At 35.7% G+C, this 19,757-nt stretch overlaps 1 protein-coding gene across 1 annotated transcript in view; it reads left to right on the top strand.

Annotated features, from left to right (window-relative positions):
• Window positions 1–19,757, top strand: part of LOC129221084 (serine palmitoyltransferase 2-like) — a 98,316-nt gene that overhangs the window by 66,202 nt on the left and 12,357 nt on the right. Inside the window, exons 7-11 of the mRNA XM_054855524.1 lie at window positions 1,606–1,824; window positions 3,059–3,164; window positions 4,899–5,118; window positions 13,075–13,201; window positions 18,908–19,043. Of these exons, the coding sequence (XP_054711499.1) occupies window positions 1,606–1,824; window positions 3,059–3,164; window positions 4,899–5,118; window positions 13,075–13,201; window positions 18,908–19,043 (808 nt within the window). The remainder of the gene's footprint in view (window positions 1–1,605; window positions 1,825–3,058; window positions 3,165–4,898; window positions 5,119–13,074; window positions 13,202–18,907; window positions 19,044–19,757) is intronic.

Here is a 19,757-nt window from a genome sequence, read left to right as displayed (position 1 = left end):
GGCCGGAAAATGAACAGAGCCAACAATGGGGTCGTTTCCAAAATTTTAAAAGTATTTTTTTCTGAAAAAGATGCTTAAAAACATAGGATCAGACCATTTTTTAAATAATTTGACTAAGTTTAATATTAAAAAAAAAAAATACTTAAATCGTTGCGCTTTCATTGTTTACACTTTTGTCGTGTGACATCACAAATGATGAAATGCCATTCAATGTTGCCATTTTCACAGAACAAAATATTTCATTCGCATCTTTACTCACGTGTATTGGCAACGATAAGGTTGATAGCCAGCGTAGAGCGCAATTTTAATTCGCTGCTTGATTATCATAACGTGGAAACGTAGTGGAAAGATGCGCCAAATTGCATCATTTGTGACGCCATTAAGGCCACGCCTTGTTTGAAAAATCGGACATTTTGAAAATTAATTTTTAAAAAATGTTGGGAAAATAAAAGTATTTTCTGGGTCCATGTATTTTTTTTTTTTTTGCTCATTCTATCCATTTCAATGAATAAAAGTAGTACTTTTGACTGAAGGAAACCACCCCATTGTGAAAATTTTCTACCACATAAAACTTTCAAATCGAATCTTAAAAAATATTTCGCAAGTTCACACCGCAAGAATGAATATAATGTCTATCACTGTTCCCTCGTAATTCCATTTTGAAAACCAGCAGTCCTTTTTGGAACACTCTGTAAACAATCTGTTACATCGTCGCTAAAAAGACGAATGGGCGTATCTACCTTTTAAGCATTTTGCAGGAAAACCGATTTAAAGATTAACAGTTTATTTTATCGCTTGAGAAGCGACACCAGTGTGAGGGACTGTAACTTTTTTACTATTTATTGTAGAGATACGCCCATTGGTCATATTATAAAATCGACTTAGGAGATTTCTGTGGTGGTCATAACTCATTTTTCAAATTTTTTGACATGCGCCCATTCGTTTTTTTTTTTTTTTTTTGTGACGATATATATACTGTTTGACCATGGATTGTATGTAATTCGGCAATCTGCCAAGTAAAGACGATTCCATCTGAATGAATCCAGCAGGAGAGAAGAGAAAATAACGATGAGATTTTGATGCACGCGTTTCATAATGTCACTAGTGCCTTATTCATTTATTGCATTCTCTAAAGTAAAATAAGGGGAAACAAAAATAGTTACCACGGAAACAACAAAAAGAAAAAATATTTTCATTTCGTTCAGGAACGTAAAAGCCAAATGGTAAGCTCAAAACTAAGTTGTGAATAAATTAATCAATTAATTTTTGCCGTGAGAATTAGATCGTATGTACTTTAGATGAAAGAAATGCTGCTGTGAGCAACTTTTTATTCTTACAAAACTAAGGCTAAATAATAGAGAGGCAAAATTGCACATCTGAAACAAACCAACCAACACCCCTATAAACTAATAGATACGTCCATTTCCGCCTATAAACCGGATATTAGCCTTTCCATGTAATAGATGGTCAGACAGTACATTATATATATATATATATATATATATATATATATATATATATATATATATATATATATATATATAGTTATATGTTTATGTACAATCTTTGACTAGCCCAGAGTTTCCATAACAAGTCTGATTCTAGGTACACTGGAGATCCACCAAGAGCTAGAGAAGCTCACTGCCGAGTTCCTGGGCGTGGAAGACAGCATCATCGTGGGCATGGGATTCGCGACCAACACCACGTCCATTCCCTCCATCATCTCCAAGGGAAGCCTGATCTTAAGCGACAAACGCAACCACGCCTCGATCGCCTTTGGTTGTCGGCTGTCCGGAGCAAAAGTCACGGTTTTCAAACATAATGGTGAGCTCAGAACGTCCGATTATAAGAAATTAATCTAAAAATATTCTTGTATAATCATAAGCTGTTGTAGTTACCAGGGCTAGAGTCTTCCCGCAAGATGTTTGGTTTGTAATACAGAACTTGGTTTCTTCGGATTTTGTTTAAAATCCTTGGGTTTTAGGTTTATTCATGAAAAAGGTATAGGGGGAGACGGAGCACGTTGGTCCGCTTCTTTACTTTTCACTTTTTATCTCATAAAAAATACAGGGTGATCCAAAAGTCAGGACAAACTTTATAAAAGAATAACTCAGAAACGAATGAAGATAAAAAGATGCACTTTGCACTGGACTAATCAAAAAGAAGCCAGGTTTTTTTGTGGCAACGAAACAAAAATAGTTTGGTTTTCGACCAACAGATGGCGCTACATCTTTTTATTTCTCCGTAATTCTTATAATACAGTTAAGCTAAACGGGCTTTCTCAACTGTGGACAGCATTTCGATGCGTCTTAGTTTCGACTTCCATTACCTGCTGTCATTGCTCCTTTTACATCGTTTGTTGCTTTGCATGATCTCGTATCAGAAATCCGACAACTCCATCTGCTGGTCGCCGATAGAACTATTTTTGGTTCGTTGCCAGACAAAACCCGGCTTCTTTTACATCCGTTTAGTGCAAACCGCATCTTTTTTATCTTTATCCGTTTTCGCATTATTTTTAAAAATGGTTCTGACTTTGGATCATCCGGTATTTAAAAAGCAGTTAAATTTTCGACAGTATTTCACTAAACATTGCTCATCATCTCAGATTTTTTTGAAAACGTCGCACTCATAAAAAAAATTTATATTAATTTTTCAACGGAACTTTGTAAAGTGGACAAACGTGCCCCATGCGCTGAGTATGTTGCTCCGCCTCGTGAGGACATTGGACTGCATTACACAAACAACTTCTATTATAATTTTAGCGATAAGTGCTATCCAAAACTGTAACTTCAAATAACTAATAAAACTATTTAAAACATGTACATTTTGAAATTTCAAGTCCTAAAATTATATAAATTTTCATGAGGCTCCTCAATTGCAGTGCATAAAAACAAAAGTCGCGCTGTTCTTTCTCATTCGGTCTTCGTGCAGACGATGCAGAAAACGTGTCCTTGACACGCCTATTTTAAAGGCTATACAGTTGACTATTGTTAAACAATTCAATCAGGCTATTATTAGAATGTATTAGGTACATTTGTTAATATGGCTTTTTTCCTAGACATGAAGGACTTGGAGAGAGAAATTAGAGCAGCAATTGTATACGGGCAGCCGAAAACACATAGACCATGGAAAAAGATTATTCTTTTAGTAGAAGGATTATACAGGTAAGGAGATAATTCAGTAAGTTTTTAAGAGAATGGATTTAATTGCATGGTGCAATTTTAATAAATTTCGATAAATATATAAAATAATTTTAATTTCAATAAAAAAACTTAAATTAAAAATAAAAATAAATAAATAAATAAAATAAAATAAAACAAATAAATAATCCGACGTGGAAACATGGAGATGCAAAAGTAATTACTGGTATTATTTCCGTTTTAGCGTTCACATTAGAGATAGGGTTTTTTGGAGGAAAGTGGTCAGTGGGGTATAGTGGTCATACATCAAATAAATGGCTCTAACTTGGAAATAAATGTTCGTATGAGTGTGATTTTTTTTATTTTAGAGTTTAACGGTTAGGAAATACATTCTGAATTCAAAATTTCATCGTTGGCAACATTTTATCACGGAAAAAAACCGTTTTTTGTGCATATGAAATATACGTGTAAATATACGCATTAGATCTATAAACGTATATTCATGCATACCTCGTGTATACCTGTAAATGTACATATGTACACTTATATGTACGTGTATACTCGTATACATTTGTGTACATACGGATATTCTCGAGAGATATACATTCAGGCGTATGATCTTCGGAATATACGTCTATACCCGTAAATACTCGTTTGTACTGTACTAAGCACATTTCCACATGACACATATATACTCGTGAAGACTTGTGTACACACGTATATGCTCGGGTATACACGTATATACTCGACTAGACACGTACATAAGCGCATTTGACGCATAGATACACATACTCATGTATAAACTTGTATACTTGTGTATGCACGTATATACTCGTGTTTATAAGTGTAATCATTGTAAATAACCAAAATATGTCAATATTATGGTTATACATACTGTTTTTAGATCTTTTTTTTTAACTATGACCACTTTAGACCATGCTATGACCACTTTCCCTTACCCCATGGGGTAAAGTAGTCATTAATGCATAGGGAAAAGAAAAAGTCGCATGACTGCTTAAATAAATATTTTTCGTTCTGAAATTCAATGTACCGTGTTCTTCATTAATGTAATGTAAAATAACAACAAAAAAAGTTGAAATGTTTCAGGAATTTCTTTTATTTGTTATCCACTTAAATCAAAAAACCTTGATTTTATGACCACTTTACCCCACCAGACCTTATTTATTTTATTGATCTGTATTTTTAACCCCCGACACAAAAAAGAAGGGGGTCATACGTTTTTCAGGTCTCTGTGTGTGTACGTGTGAGCGCTCGCGATATCGTAGCTCTTAGATGGATGAACCCATTTTGATATATTTATTTCGTGTTCTAAATGAGACTTGATCAAGAGGTAAAAGAGGTAAGTCTAATGTTTGTAGAACTTTTACTGGCGGATCAATTAAAAACCGAATAAGCGTTCATTCGCAATTTCAGTAGTGATAACTTGCACACACACTCAAAATATTGATACCATTAGAAAGAACAAATTTTTTGGCATTCAATGGAATCGATTAAGAAATTAAAAGTTGTATAAAATTAGAATTATCACAACGTGGGCGAGCAAATGAACATAGCAAACTGGCGAGAAATTCATCAACCGTTATTTGTTAATATACCGGCGAACCAAATGACCTGTTAATTTTCTACTACGGGCAAAGTCGTGCGGGTATCGCTAGTGGTAAAATAAAAAGGAGTACGATCAAATTCAGACCCTTCTGCATATAGGTCGTTGTATTAAAGGTCCGATTCCTTTTCCAGCATGGAAGGCACCATAGTGAACCTCCCAGGGCTGCTGGCCCTGAAGAAGAAATACAAGTGCTACCTGTACATAGACGAGGCGCACTGCATAGGCGCCATCGGCCCTAGGGGGCGCGGTGTGACGGACTACTACGGCTGCGACCCGAAAGACGTGGATCTCCTCATGGGGACCTTCAGCAAGAACTTTGCAGGATACGGGGGCTACATCGCCGGTTGCAAGGTTGAGAATGAAACTCATAGATTTTTTGATGATAAAATTAAAAAAAATTTCGCCATTTCTGTCGATTTCTGTCGTTTCAAAATTGAATATCTCGAAAACAAAGGCCGATATTGGAATCAGGCTTGGAGTCAATTACGAGGGAATGTAATCGATTACGATTATGATTACGAGCACAAAAAAAGGGGGATTACTATTACGATTACGATTATAATTCCTCTGGCAAAACGTAATTACGATTACATCAACTATCCGATTATGTAGAAAATGTAATCGATTACGATTATAATATGCCGATTATGATTTTGATTTTGAATTTATGATTTTGAATATTCTGATGAAAGTATAAAAATAACCAAAAGCTTTTTGTTGCCCGAAACTTAGTTGTACTTTTGATATCATTGTACTTTTTCTGCTAAAATACGATTCTGAGGCGGCAGTGTGCTTCGCTTGATTGCCTAACATTGACACATGAAAGGGAAACTGATGAATGACCAATTGAAAGGATTTGGAAAGACATTCCCAAGAAGCCCTGAAACGCAAATTCGCCCACTTGGCAGGGTCTGCCCTCGGGGTACTAATTGTAGTAAACACCTTAAGATAGGGCTCGATTTATGACTCTCGTTTGCAAACAGGGACGAGTGAGGACGAGCACTGAATAGTCGTTGAAAGAAAGACGTCGTTTTCTATGTTACTATTGAGCTATGTACTCTTTCCATACATTTGTAAAAGGGCGGCTTAATTTTTTTCACTTTTAGAAAGTCAAAATTACACGATTATAAGGTTGAAATTATGGATTATTTTACTTAGGTTACAGTTACGATTACGCATGAAAATCGTGATTATGATTTCGATTACGATTACAGCCGTATCCCATCGACAGATTACGATTATGATTACATAGAAACGTAATCGACTACTAAGGTTACGATTACGCAATCGGCGATTACTCCAAGCCTGATTGGAATAAAGCAAACGGTATGTTTATTGTGAAACCCATAAAAATCATGCACAGAAACCTGGAAATTAGTACCAAAAATGGCCTACAGGGGCGCTGCACGCTGTAATTGCAATAGAAATCCCCATAAAAAATGCTGCGAAGGGGGCTAGGTGCTTCAGCAGTAGTTTTACCTCTCAGAGGTACTTACATTCGCGCTAGAAGTTATCGTCCAATCCCTTCACAGCACTATTTATGGGACTTCTATTGCAATTACAGCGTGCAGCGCCCCTGTAGGCAATTTTTGGTACTAATTTCCAAGTTTCTGTACATGGCTTTTATGGGTTTCACAATTAACATACCGTTTGTTTTGTTCCAATATGGGCCTTTGTTTTCGAGATATTTAATTTTGAAATCAGGGAGTTCTGTCCTAGACACCCTGTATGTTCGTTTTTTTTTGAGCAATCACGATTGCTTATTGTTCTCACTTGACTGTTTTTGGTGTTCCTATCATTTTATTTTCCCGCCAGCACCCTTTGCAGCATCACCGTCGATCGGCCGGCCGCCTCACGATGCTGCTCCTCTAGCGAAAACCGTCACCAGGTTGCGTCACTTACTTGCCTACACTTACACCTACACACGCACATACATCTACACACACACATACACCTACACACACAGACATACACACACGCATACATACATACACACAAACACATACCTACACATACCCCCCACACACAAGCACACATACCCCCACACACACATGCCTACACACACATACAAAAACCGCCCACACACAAACAAACATACCCCCCCCCTACATACACACACACACACTCGTGATTGCAAAAAAACATAATTTGAGTTCAAGATGTCAAAGTTCAAATTAATTTTTAATATTTTTTTGTCAAAAAAACTTAGATCCTCTTTTGATGATGCAATGAAGCTGATAAAGCAACGAAATTGAGGCTTCGTTGTGACGTCTCAGTTTCCTTTCCCCTTAATTCTTCTGCAGTTTAGGAAAGCGGTCTTGATGAAATTGATGTTTTTTTTTTTTTTTTTCAAAAGTTTTCGCAGAAAACATAAAGCAAAGAAATATACATACAGAGGCCCCGTCTATGGTAAAAATTAGATGAAATTGAAGACGGAATTATGGGATACAGCGGTGCAATGATAGGTGGGGTTATGATAACATGGTCGCTTTGCGAAAATAGTTTTCACCAATCTCGCAAAGGGACCAAATCAAGTAGTTGATGGATTGGTTTGCGTTTCAATTCATGTTGTAATGCAATTTCAAAAACGTGCCTCAAAAACTTGCAACACTATCTAAGTTTAAATTAACAACCAATTGAGATTCAGTAACAATGTTTTGAATCAAGATATATCTTAAAACTAGCTGCGTTGCCCGGCTTTGCCCAGTCTATTTTGAAAACAAAAATTGTGTCAAGTGACGTATATTCAACAATCAGGCATAAATAAAAGAAAAAAAAATCATCATGCAAAATTTCCCCTCCAAGCAATGACGACAGATATTAAAATACTTTTAAGAAATTAATATAAAACTAGCAAAAATACCCGGCGTTGCCTGGGTCAGTAATAATTATTAGAAAAAATCGTTACTTGCTTTTGTTTTCTGTTTTAAGTGAAAGAATTTAAAACACATCTTTTTGACGTGATTAAAAATCGAGTTTCTTCCTTACCCATAAAACTAAAATAGCAATAAGTATAAAGAACAAAGTAGTATTGATTTAGAAACGAAAGCACTATATTTAAGCATATACAAATTTAAAAAACATGAAATTAATCTTCTCATGTTTAAAGAGATTAATCTGTTGATACTTTTTTTTTAACATGGAGTCTAAAACCTTCTCTGTATGGCTAATGAAGTACGAAGTGATTAAAAAAAAGTAGCTGCGCTCGTAATCCCCTTATACTTGCTTTAGTTATTTCGGGAAATTTCAATCATTGTGGCTCTTGGTGCGATTTTACCGAATTTGCGAAAGTCGTTTCGGGGTACCTTCGATGATGCTCCCCCATTCTTTCCTTACTTTGTAAAACGATATGATATTAATTTTCGTTACAGAGATATCGTCGCCAGATGCTGAGATATTTTTGGTCACCAAAAAATGGCGCTAAACAGTTTCATCCGAAATGTTACTAAAATAAGTAATAAAATTAGGTGATTGTTTGAAATTGTGCAAAAAGGAAAATTAATGGAAGTTTTTGTGCTGTTTATGGATTTGCCTAATTTAGTTGCTAGATTATTTAACACAGTAAAAAAAGTCTTTTGAAAATTCTTTGATTGGCGATATTTTGTTTACATGGTGAAAGCTGAGAAACATTATGACGTAGTCTTCGGCTTCAAAAACCAGCAACGTTGAAAAAACTGCCATCAGCTACGGAAATCTTTCTGCAAAAATTTTGGCGATCTGCTGGTTGTTTGGATAATGAGTAAGTGTTCAATCAGCATAAATAATAATAAAAACCATTAATTACATTAAAGTTCCGTTTAAATTGAAAATCATCAGCCAAATCATGTATTATTTGCCAATCTTGTGCAAAAATCTTACTTTAAGATTTGACTTGAGAAAAGCCTTGAACAATCACGAAAAGCAAAGAAAGTCAACAATACAACAATTGTCGCTATCGACAGGGAGTTGAGATGATACACTAAATACTGTATTGAGTTGAGGAAAGCCTTCGAACATGGATCTAAAAAGCTCATAACTCGTTTTTTATTCTACTTAGAAATTTCGAACAGGTGCCATCTTCAGCAGAAAAATCAGAGCTTTCGATGGACATATAATGTAAATATGTGCAAGTATTTTTTCATCCCAATATTAGAGAATTTATACAAAAATTGTGTTTTATTACCCCCCTAAGGGGGTTTCCCCCCCATAACGGGACGAAAACTACCCTATGTGTTATTCTGATGCATAAGCTATATTATTGTAAAGTTTCATCAAAATCCGTTCAGTAGTTTTTGCGTGAAAGAGTAACAAACATCCATACATCCATCCATACATCCATACAGACAAACTTTCGCATATATAATATTAGTAAGATATTTAGCAAGAAGCTAAGGATCTTGGGATACAGCGGTGCAACTTCCGGCTTCAGTTTCTTAGCATAGCGGGGCCTCTCTATGTAATTTCTTTACTCTATGTTTCTTTACTCTATGGCAGAAAACAAATTTTAATAATGCAGCAACGGTTGTCGTTGTCACGAAAATTAAATAAACGTGACTATGGTTGGGCAAACCTAGAGCCGCTATATATATACAGGCCGACGCATCAGCCTAAGTTTAGCCATTTCGGATCGGATTTTTCACTGTTGCGGAGCTAGGGTTACCGTAGCAAAGTTTCGGGTTTAGCCAAAATAGCCAAAAATAATACTTTATTTAATAAACAATTCACTTGCTGCTAATAATTGCTCGCAGTGAGAAATCACCAAACGCGATAACTTGCCAGAAAAGACAACCACTCAAACACGCGCTCCTATCCAAAATGGCCGATCTTAAGCTGATGAGTCGGCTCGTCTATATAGGGGCCTTAGGCAAACCTAATCTGGTTGCGGCGTAATGCTGTAACTAGGCACTGCGTTGCCTTCAAAAAAACTTGCCAAGTTAGAGTAAGAGTAAGAAATAAACAACGTCAGAAAAGCACAAATTCGCAGATTACTGCAGACACGTGTTTCGGCGTTACATGAAACGCCTTTTTAAATGCAAAAAGTAATGAGCTTACGGATGAAAAGACATCCGACAAAAACCAAGAGCAGATAAGCGTACAGCTTAAAAGATAAAAAGCGGATTAGCCAAACACCAATGAGAAAATTATAAACCAGTAAGGAACCAGTAGGATTGCAAACAGAAGCCAGAAGCTCTCTCTGAGGTACAGTAAGGTCGAAAGAAAGAATTTCATTGGACAAAGATTAGGCCAAAGCTTAAACAAAAAGGAAATGTCAATAACCGTGAACCGCAAGAAAGGAAAAGCAGAATGGAAGAGGGAAAAACACCAAGAAATAAAATAAACAAAAAAAAAAAAAAAAAATTGGAGAAGGAAAAAAAATAAAGATAAATAGAAGAAAAGGGGGAGGGGGGATGTCAACCAAGACAAAAAAGTTAAAAATAAACAAAGCAAGATAGATAAAAATGAACGGAAAAAAATGGATGGGGGAAAAGACAGTGTTAAAGATATGGGAGCCAGACATTGGAAAAATACGGAACTGCTTTAAGATCATTTCCTAAGTTAGAATTGTTTCTCAAAATATGGATAGATTCCTAAAAGTTAAGATCTGATTAATTTTGCCCCCACTATAGTTAAATAATAATGATATACAGCAAGACCAAAACAGACCAAAGAGTTACATAGATTTTCTGACACTCCCAAATGTGATAAATCTAAAAGATTAATTTATTAAAATGTTTTTTTTTTCTTCTCGTTTTGCTTTGTTTAAAAATTGAACGTTAAATTCCAGATTCCAGCTAGGAATCAAATGACATAAAGGACGCTGTAACATGGACAACATGGTTAGAATAGTTAATAACTGCAAAATCATAACTTCGCGATATATATGATACAGTACATTAAGAATTGGTGTTATAAAAGTTTTTTTAAACAGCTTATTTCGTTTTCACAAAGCTCTTGTGAACACGTTGTTAGGGGCCATTCATTAATTACGTAAGGGTCCCGAGGGGGAGGGAGGGTTGAAAAATCTCTGCATACTCTTAATTTGGGGGAGGGGGAGGGTTCAGACCCATTCCTACGTTTTATATTCCTAGTCGATATTCTACATTTTAAATCGCGCGGTCAAGTGGTTTGAGAGGGATCCTATTTCATTTGCGTCTGGAAGATAAAAAACGTATTAGGATGAGCTGTTTTGTATTTGTTTAACAAAGAATAAATAGTGTAAAATATAATAAAAGAATCGCACTATGTACGGTATGTTTTATTTTTAATTAGTATCGCATCCTATACAAAATTAGCTGATGTGTACATCACATGACTTCCTTTTACTCCAATTTAATGTCATTTTCTCATTATTGACAGTTTTAATGTGATTTAATAGTTTACCCTATAAATATCACCAACAAAGGTCAAATTGAAACCAGATTCGAAAAAAAAAAGAAAAAAAAAAACCTAATTTGTCGCCAAGTTGGCGACAAAACTTGACGGCCAAAAGACTGGCGATATATCGTTAAGTGTCCGCCAAATGATAACACCACTTGAGTTTACATCGAAATTAACAATGATTTCCCCCCCAAAAAGAGGCAAAAGTCCACCTATGGAGTATCCGAATGCAACCAAAAAGGAAGGTGCAGAACTAGACCTCACTAAGAGTCTACATACGAAATTTCAACTTTCTAGGACATTCCGTTCTTGAGTTATGCGACATACATACGAACATACAGACGTCACGAGAAAACTCGTTTTTTTTCTCGGGAACCGTCAAAATGGTTATTTCGCGTGTCTATACGTTCTTAGGCACTTATCCACGTGTGGTCGAGTCGAAAAAAAAGATCAACATTCATTCGGGGGTGAGCAAAATGGAAATTAAGGTCGATTTTTGAGTGAAAATTTTTTCACGAATACAATACTTCCTTTTTTGTAAAAGGAAGTAAAAATGTCGAAAAAACATTTAGTCTAGATTCCAGTTTTTAAGTAAATATTTCATTTACACAAAATAGTGAATTTAATTTCCGTTCTAGTGATGTAAGATTCGTTATTTTATTGTTTTGAAAAACGAAATGGAATCTTACGTAAGAATAGGGGGGAGGGGTTTGAAAAATATTACGTACCCTTACAGGGGAGGAGAAGGGGGGGGGAATTGCCAAATCATCCTTTCGTAATTAGTGAATGGCCCCTTACAACTGAACATGGATGCTACTCGATAGATGCAAACGATTTAAAATGCTCTCTCAACACTGCGGATAAAAATAGGATATTTTTTTTTTAAAAAAAAGAAGGCGCTCCCGCATGCTTCGAAGCATTCCACTGGGCACATAAAAATCGTTACAACCTTTTACTAGAACAATATTTAACTTTAGAAATGCAACTTATCGGGGGACTGATAAAATTGGATGTATTAATCACGTGAAGCGAATGTCAATTTTAATCGTTTTTTAAACTCTTATAACCTTTCGTTACTCAGAAGATTTTGAACAGACATTGATTCTTGAATTTTAAAACTTAACAATGAAAGAAGAGAATGAATCGAAAAGTTTTTGAAACAAAAACTTAAATTAATGACAGTGACATTAATAATTGTAGTATAACCCCGATTTAACGATCGTCAAGGGACTGGAAAAAGTTATCGTTATATCAAGGAAATCCCTAAATCGAGGAGCACAGATATTCAATGCAGTCAAATCTGGACCAGTGAAATGTATCCTTAAATTGAGAAAATCGTAAATCGGGTATCGTTACTGTATATTCAACGCAGTTAAATCTTACCAGTGAAATGTATCCTTAAATCGAGGAGCATATACATATACAGTATAACCTCGATTTAACGATTTTCAAGGAACAGGAAAAAGTTATCGTTAAATCAAGGAAATCCCTAAATCGAGGAGCATAGATATTCAATACAGTCAAATCTGGACCAGTAAAATAAATCCTTAAATTGAGAAAATCGTAAATCGGGTATCGTTAAATCGAAGATATACTGTATATTCAATGCAATTAAATCTCACAAGTGAAATGTATCCTTAAATTGAGGAAATCGTTAAATCGGGTATCGTTAAATGGAAGTTATACTGTATAACAAAACACATAGAAGTAGTCAGAGGACATAATATCTCTATTTTGTATTAGAACCAAAACAGTCTGGATTACGAAAATTTGAAAATTCGCTCTGAATTAAAAAAGGGATTCCTTGAAAACCACAAATTGTAACATTTTTTGTTTTGAAAATGTGTGCTTTAATCATAATGACATCATCATAAATTTTGTCTGAAAAAAAAAAAAAAAACCACTTTTCTAATTCCTGAAAACTTTTTTTTTTTTCAATATCTTTTTCAGAAAGTGATTCAGCATCTGCGAAGAAACAGCCACAGCTTCATGTATGCGAACAGCATGTCCTCCCCCGTGGCTCAACAGATCCTAACATCCATGAAAATACTCATGGGGAAAGACGGGACTGATGAAGGTAGGTCAATTGTACAATAGGGTGGTTCAAAAAAATTTTTTTCGGGCTAAAATCCAGGACACCCCCTATTTTATTTTAGACTTACTAATAGTATTATGCTGTCAAAGTTTTAGCTTCTAACTCAAGTATTAAGAGGGTGCTCAATGACCTCTTCATTTAACATTAGCCGTAGCATAGAAAATGCCATTTCATTTCCTCAGCTGTTTTTTTAGTAAATAATTATTTTATTGCAATGTATATGCATATTACTAATGTATATTATAATATACATTAGTAATATGCATATACATTGCAAGAAAATAATTATTTACTAAAAAAATAGTTGAGTTTACTTTTTTATATATATTTAAAAAAAAATACATAACATATACAAACTAGTATGTTGTGGCCATCACGAAACTTTCTTCTATATTTTTCTTTTTTTTTCTGATCCCTCCCCATGCTTGACGAGGAAGCAATATTCCCAACAAAAACAAAATGACACATGCAAAAACTTGACGACCATCCCAATGTCTGAATTATTGCAAAAGCAAAGCAAAGAGCGAAAATTGAAAGTTATTTCAAAAGCCTTGCTTGAATTAATTACAAATATTTTATTTGTTAACAAACATAAGATGGCAACAGTTAAAAATTTTAAATCATTGAGATCATATTTCCTATCATTTCCATACAATTAAAATCACGAGAAATACGCAGACGACAATCTATTACGATTTATCTTTCTTATTGTTGCATTAATAAAAATATTTTTATTCGCAAAAAAAAAATCAACACCTCTTGGAGCGATCGGCGTCAAAATAGAACCAAAGCCTCTTTACATATGGATTCACATATATTCCAAATTTCAACCAGAACGTAGCATTACTTCTTGAGATAGGACACTCAAAATGGAAAAAAAGAACGGGTGATTGCGCTACCCCCCCCTTTTAGCTGTTGACACAAAAATAAAATCAGTTCTTATACCCACTAAGGGCTACTTGCCGATAAATTTTTCTTTCATTCCGTTCATTATTTCTTGAGATACAGCAGTCACAATTGACGACAAAAAACGTTCTACAGCTCAACCCCCGTTTGAGTTATTGACACCAAAATTGAATCAGCACCTGTTCCTGTTAATACCAACATATGGACCAAATTTTGTTTGATTCCGCCAGTAACTTCCTGAGGAATAGCAAGCACGCGTAACTCGAAAAACGTCCCATTGCTCCACCCCCCTTGGAGGAATTCGCGCCAAAAACTAATGGGCACAAGTTCACATAGGGGCACATATGTGTACTAAATTTCGTTCGATTTCATGCGGTAGTTTTTGTTGTAGAGCGGCCACAAAAAACTGGTCACACACAGACGTGACACACATACATACACACACACACACACACACACATACATACACACACACAGACAGACAGACATTTTCCAAAAATGGTCGAAATGGACTCAGCACACCTCAAAACGTTCGAATCCGTCAAAATTCGAAATTCGAAAATTTGCACGAATCCAATACTTTCTTCTATATATTAGATATAGAAGAAAGTAAAAATACAAAATTTTTTTACTTCCTTTTACAAAAAAGGAAGTATTGTATTCGCAAAAAAAATTTCACGCAAAAATCGGCCTTAATGTCCATTTTGCTCACCCCCGAATAAATGTTGAGTTTTTTTTTCAACCCGACCACACGTGGATATGTGCCTAGGAACGTACAGACACCCAAAATATCCATTTTGACGATCCCCGAGTTAATAACAACGAGTTTTCTCGTGACGTCTGTATGTATGTAGGTATATGCCTATGTATGTCGCATAACTCAAGAACGAATGTCCTAGAAAGTTGAAGTTTGGTTCGTAGATTCCTAGTAGGGTCTAGTTGTGCACCTTATTACTTTCTTCTATACCTAATATATAGAAGAAAGTATTGGATTCGTGCAAATTTTCGAATTTCGAATTTTGACGGATTCGAACGTTTTGAGGTGTGCTGAGTTCATTTCGACTATTTTTGGAAAATGTCTGTCTGTCTGTGTGTGTGTGTATGTATGTGTGTCACGTCTGTGTGTGACCAGTTTTTTGTGGCCGCTCTACAGCAAAAACTACGGCATGAAATCGAACAAAATTTGGTACACATATGTGCCCGTATGTGAACTTGTGCCCATTAGTTTTTGGCGCGAATTCCTCCAAGGGGGGTGGAGCAATGGGACGTTTTTTGAGTTACGCGTGCTTGCTATTCCTCAGGAAGTAACTGGCGGAATCAAACAAAATTTGGTCCATATGTTGCCATTAACAGGAGCAGGTGCTGATTCAATTTTGGTGTCAATAACTCAAAGGGGGGTTGAGCTATAGAACGTTTTTTGTCGTCAATTGTGACTGCTGTATCTCAAGAAATAACGAACGGAATCAAACAAAAATTTTTTGACAAGTAGCCCTTAGTGGGTATAAGAGCTGATTTTATTTTGGTGTCAACAGCTAAAAAGGGGGTAGCGCAATCGCCCGTTCTTTTTTTCCATTGTGAGTGCCCTATCTCAAGAAGTAATGCTACGTTCTGGTTGAAATTTGGAATATATGTGAATCCATACGTAAACAGGCTTTGGTTCAATTTTGACTCCAATCGCTCCAAGAGGTGTTGATTTTTTTTTTTTTTTTTTTGCGAATAAAAATAGTTTTATTAATGCAACAATAAGAAAGATAAATCGTAATAGATTGTCGTCTGCGTATTTCTCGTGATTTTAATTGTATGGAAATGATCGGAAATATTATCTCAATGATTTAAAATTTTTAACTGTTGCCACTAATGTTTGTTAATAAATAAAATATTTGTAATTAATTCAAGCAAGGCTTTTAAAGTAACTTTCAATTTTCGCTCTTTGTTTTGTTTTTACAATAATTCAGACATTGGGATGGTCGTCAAGTTTTTGCATGTGTAATTTTGTTTCTGTTAGGAATATTGCTTCCTCGTCAAGCATGGGGAGGGATCAGAAAAAGGAAAAATATAGAAGAAAGTTTCGTGATGGCCACAACATACTAGTTTTTTGGTTGCATTCGTATGCTCCAAAGGGGGTCTTTTGCCCCTTTTTGGGGGGAAATCATTGTTCATTTCGATGCAAACTCACGTGGTGTTATGATTTGGCGGACACTTGGTGATATATCGCCAATCTTTTGGTCGCCAAGTTTTGTCGCCAACTTGGCGACAAATTTGGTGGATTTTTTTTTTTTTAAATGTGGTTTCAATTTTGACACTGGTGGTGATATTTAGAGAGTAAATTAATGAATCACATTAAATATGCCAATAATGGGAAAATGCCATTAAATTTGGAGTAAAAGGAAGTCATGTGATGCACACATCAGCTCGTTTAAATAGATATTAAAAAAAACAAATACTTTGAACAGAAAACAATACTACAATTATAATATACTCTAGTAATTATAATATAGTGTATATTATAATTGTAGCATTGTTTTTCAGTTCAAAGTATTTTTTTAGCCCCCCTCCTCATACTTATGAAGTTTGGGGGAGGGGGTTGAGCACCCTCTTTCAGTTAAAACAGGAAGCTAAAATTCTTCCAGTCTATGACTATCCACAAGTCTAAAAATATTGAAAGGTGTCCTGTTATCTGAGGGGAACTTTTTTTTACATGTATTTTTGAACCACCCAACTGTGTAGGGTGATAAAAAAATACCGATCCATTTCTAAGCAAAAACCATCATATTGATTATTTTTACAATCGTTTGAAGAAATGCTTAATTCAGAAGAAACAATAGTCAGTTTCCTGGAAAATGGGTGCTGAAACATATGAACACGTGCACCCGATGTTTGAGCCAAGTTACAGAAAAAGCCGCCAATCTAGCGAATTCACCTCATCTATTAGTCCAAGATCCCACTAGGCTTGACCTACCCTCATCGAGGTTCCTAAAATGGTTACCGTAGATGAAGAGTAAAAGTTATAAAAGAAAACGCGAAAGTGTAAGAATTTCTACCTCTTTCACGTGACCTAATCAGGGTTGCCAGGGGTTGAAAGCTGCCCAAAAATGAGAAAATTACCCTCATCGAGTTTCCGAAAATCGTTGTCATAAAGGAAGAGTAAAAGATGGAAATAAAACGCTAAAGTTAGGTTGCCTACCTTTTTCCGGTCCAACCCTTTCAGACGTGGCGTCTGGTATACCGGACATGAACTTTAAACAGCTGCTAATCATTTATTAATTGAATAAATTACGCGATTTTTTTCGTAGTTAACTCTTTAGTCTGCTTATTATTATTTATGCAACAATTTTTAATTTCGGATTGACAACATTAAGAAATAGGGATTGGGAGAATGGGACTGGCTCATTTTCCCAACCACGGATTCTCGTCGCAAAACGGAGGATTTTTTTTTTTTTTTTTTAAATATATAATCTTTTATTAATCATTTCAAATGCTTATATTTTGTTTTCTTATTGTTTAGAAATTATTTTACAAAAAAAATTGTTTAATATTTTATCGTTTTTTTATCTGAAATATGTGTATTTCAATAACAAATGTCCGGAATATTGGACGTGTCATAACTCTTTTAATTTTTCACCTACAAACTAGAAATTTTGTCTACAAAATACTCTTTACCATAGTACTCTGTCTACCAAATAAAAACATTTTTGGTTGAGTATTTCAAAATTCCATCTGAAAGGGTTAACCAGGGTTGACAGGCGCTAAAAGGTGTTCCACATAAGATATGTAAAAAAAGTAGGAAAATATATTACAAAACGGATGGATTAGGGTTCCCTAAGCAAAAGTGCTCCAATCATAGGGTTGCCGCCATTCAAAGTTTCAATATTGAAACTTTGTTTTATTTACAACTTTTACTCTTCATGTAGGGTAACAATTTTAGGAAACTCGAGGAGTGTAGGTCAAGCCTGGTGGGATCTTAGACTATCATGATTGAGGAGTCCATGACAACTATGAAACTGCAGTCTCTAGATGTTGCTCCGTTATATTGTGTATCGACACATTGTTTTTCATACACTTTTTTTTTTTTTTTTGAGCAATCACTTGATCAGTTATTGCTTTCATTTGACTGTTTTGATGTGCTATCATTTTATTTTCCCGCCAGCACCCTCCGCAGCATCACCGTCGACCGGCTCCTCACGATGCTGCTCCTATAGCGAAAACCGTCTCCAGGTTGCATCCATATGCTACACACACGCGCATACATACACAACTACACACACACACGCGCACACACAAATTCATACATCTACACACGCGCACACACACAAATACATACACCTACACACACATACACATACACACAAACACATACATACACACACACGCATACATACAGACACCTACACAAACACATACACACAAACACATACATACACACACACACACGCATACATACAGACACCTACACATACATACAAACACCTACACATACAACTACCCACACACTCATCACACTCATGCCTGCACACAGACACATATGCCTACATACACATACACATCAACCCCACACACACATACCTGCACGCAGACACAAACACACATGCCTACACACATACACATACCCCCTACACACAAACACACATACCCCCCCCCCCCCCCCCCCACATGCCTACATACACACACTCGTGATTGCGAAAAACATAATTTGAATTCAAGATGCCAAAAATTCAAATTAATATATTTATTTTATTTACTTTTTTTTCAGTTCACTCCATTTTCTGTTCCCTTTTACTTTAGGTGCCAAGAGAATCCGGCAGCTTAGGCGGAACACGCATTACTTCCGCAAGAAGCTGAAGCAGAAGGGGTTCCTCATCTACGGCAACGAAGACTCTCCGGTCGTTCCCCTCATGCTGTATTTCCTGCCCAAAGTGCCGTAGGTACCATCCTCATACATATAACGGCCAATTTACTGATCGAGTAACGCTCCTGAATTCATCAGCAATGAAACTCGTGCCATAGCATGATATGATTAAAGTGAAAAACCCACGTAAATAAAGCACAAATTTTTAAGAGAATACAGCATATAGCTATTTCAAGGCTACAATAGAGCCTCTTCATCTGTACAAAAATGCACTGATGAAGAGGCTTTTTTTGCACTGATGAAGAGGCTCCATTTTAGTCTTGAAATAGCTATATGCAGTATTTTCTTCAAAATTTGTGCTTTATTTACGTGGGTTTTTCACCTTAATCATATTGTAGCACAAAGCTTATATGATACATTTTCATTAATAGCATGATAGTTTGATAGTATTTTTTTGGTAATGTTTTGACATTCAGGGAAATGCTTTATTTTGACAGGGCTTAACTGGATCCGGTCGATCAACTGTTTCACTGGTAAGACTCATTTCAGGAGAATGAAGAAACGAAGCAGTGGTCAACAATGAACGCTATTTACTGGAGGGGGGGGGGGGGGGTAATCCACTTGAGTTAGGGTTAAAATTTCAAACTCTCAAAATATCGCCAAACAGGCAATGCGGTTGTTTCCTTCTGTCAAAAGTACTGCTTTTAGTCACTGAAATTGATAGAATAAGGAGAAAAAAATATGGAAGCGAGAAAAAACTTTCATTTTGCCAATGCTTCATTTTTA

This window comes from Uloborus diversus, chromosome 4, assembly GCF_026930045.1.
Source record: "Uloborus diversus isolate 005 chromosome 4, Udiv.v.3.1, whole genome shotgun sequence".
In the NCBI taxonomy this organism is placed as follows: Eukaryota; Metazoa; Arthropoda; class Arachnida; order Araneae; family Uloboridae; genus Uloborus; species Uloborus diversus.
Note: the sequence above shows the minus strand (reverse complement) of the source record. Positions and strands in the feature narration are given on the sequence as shown.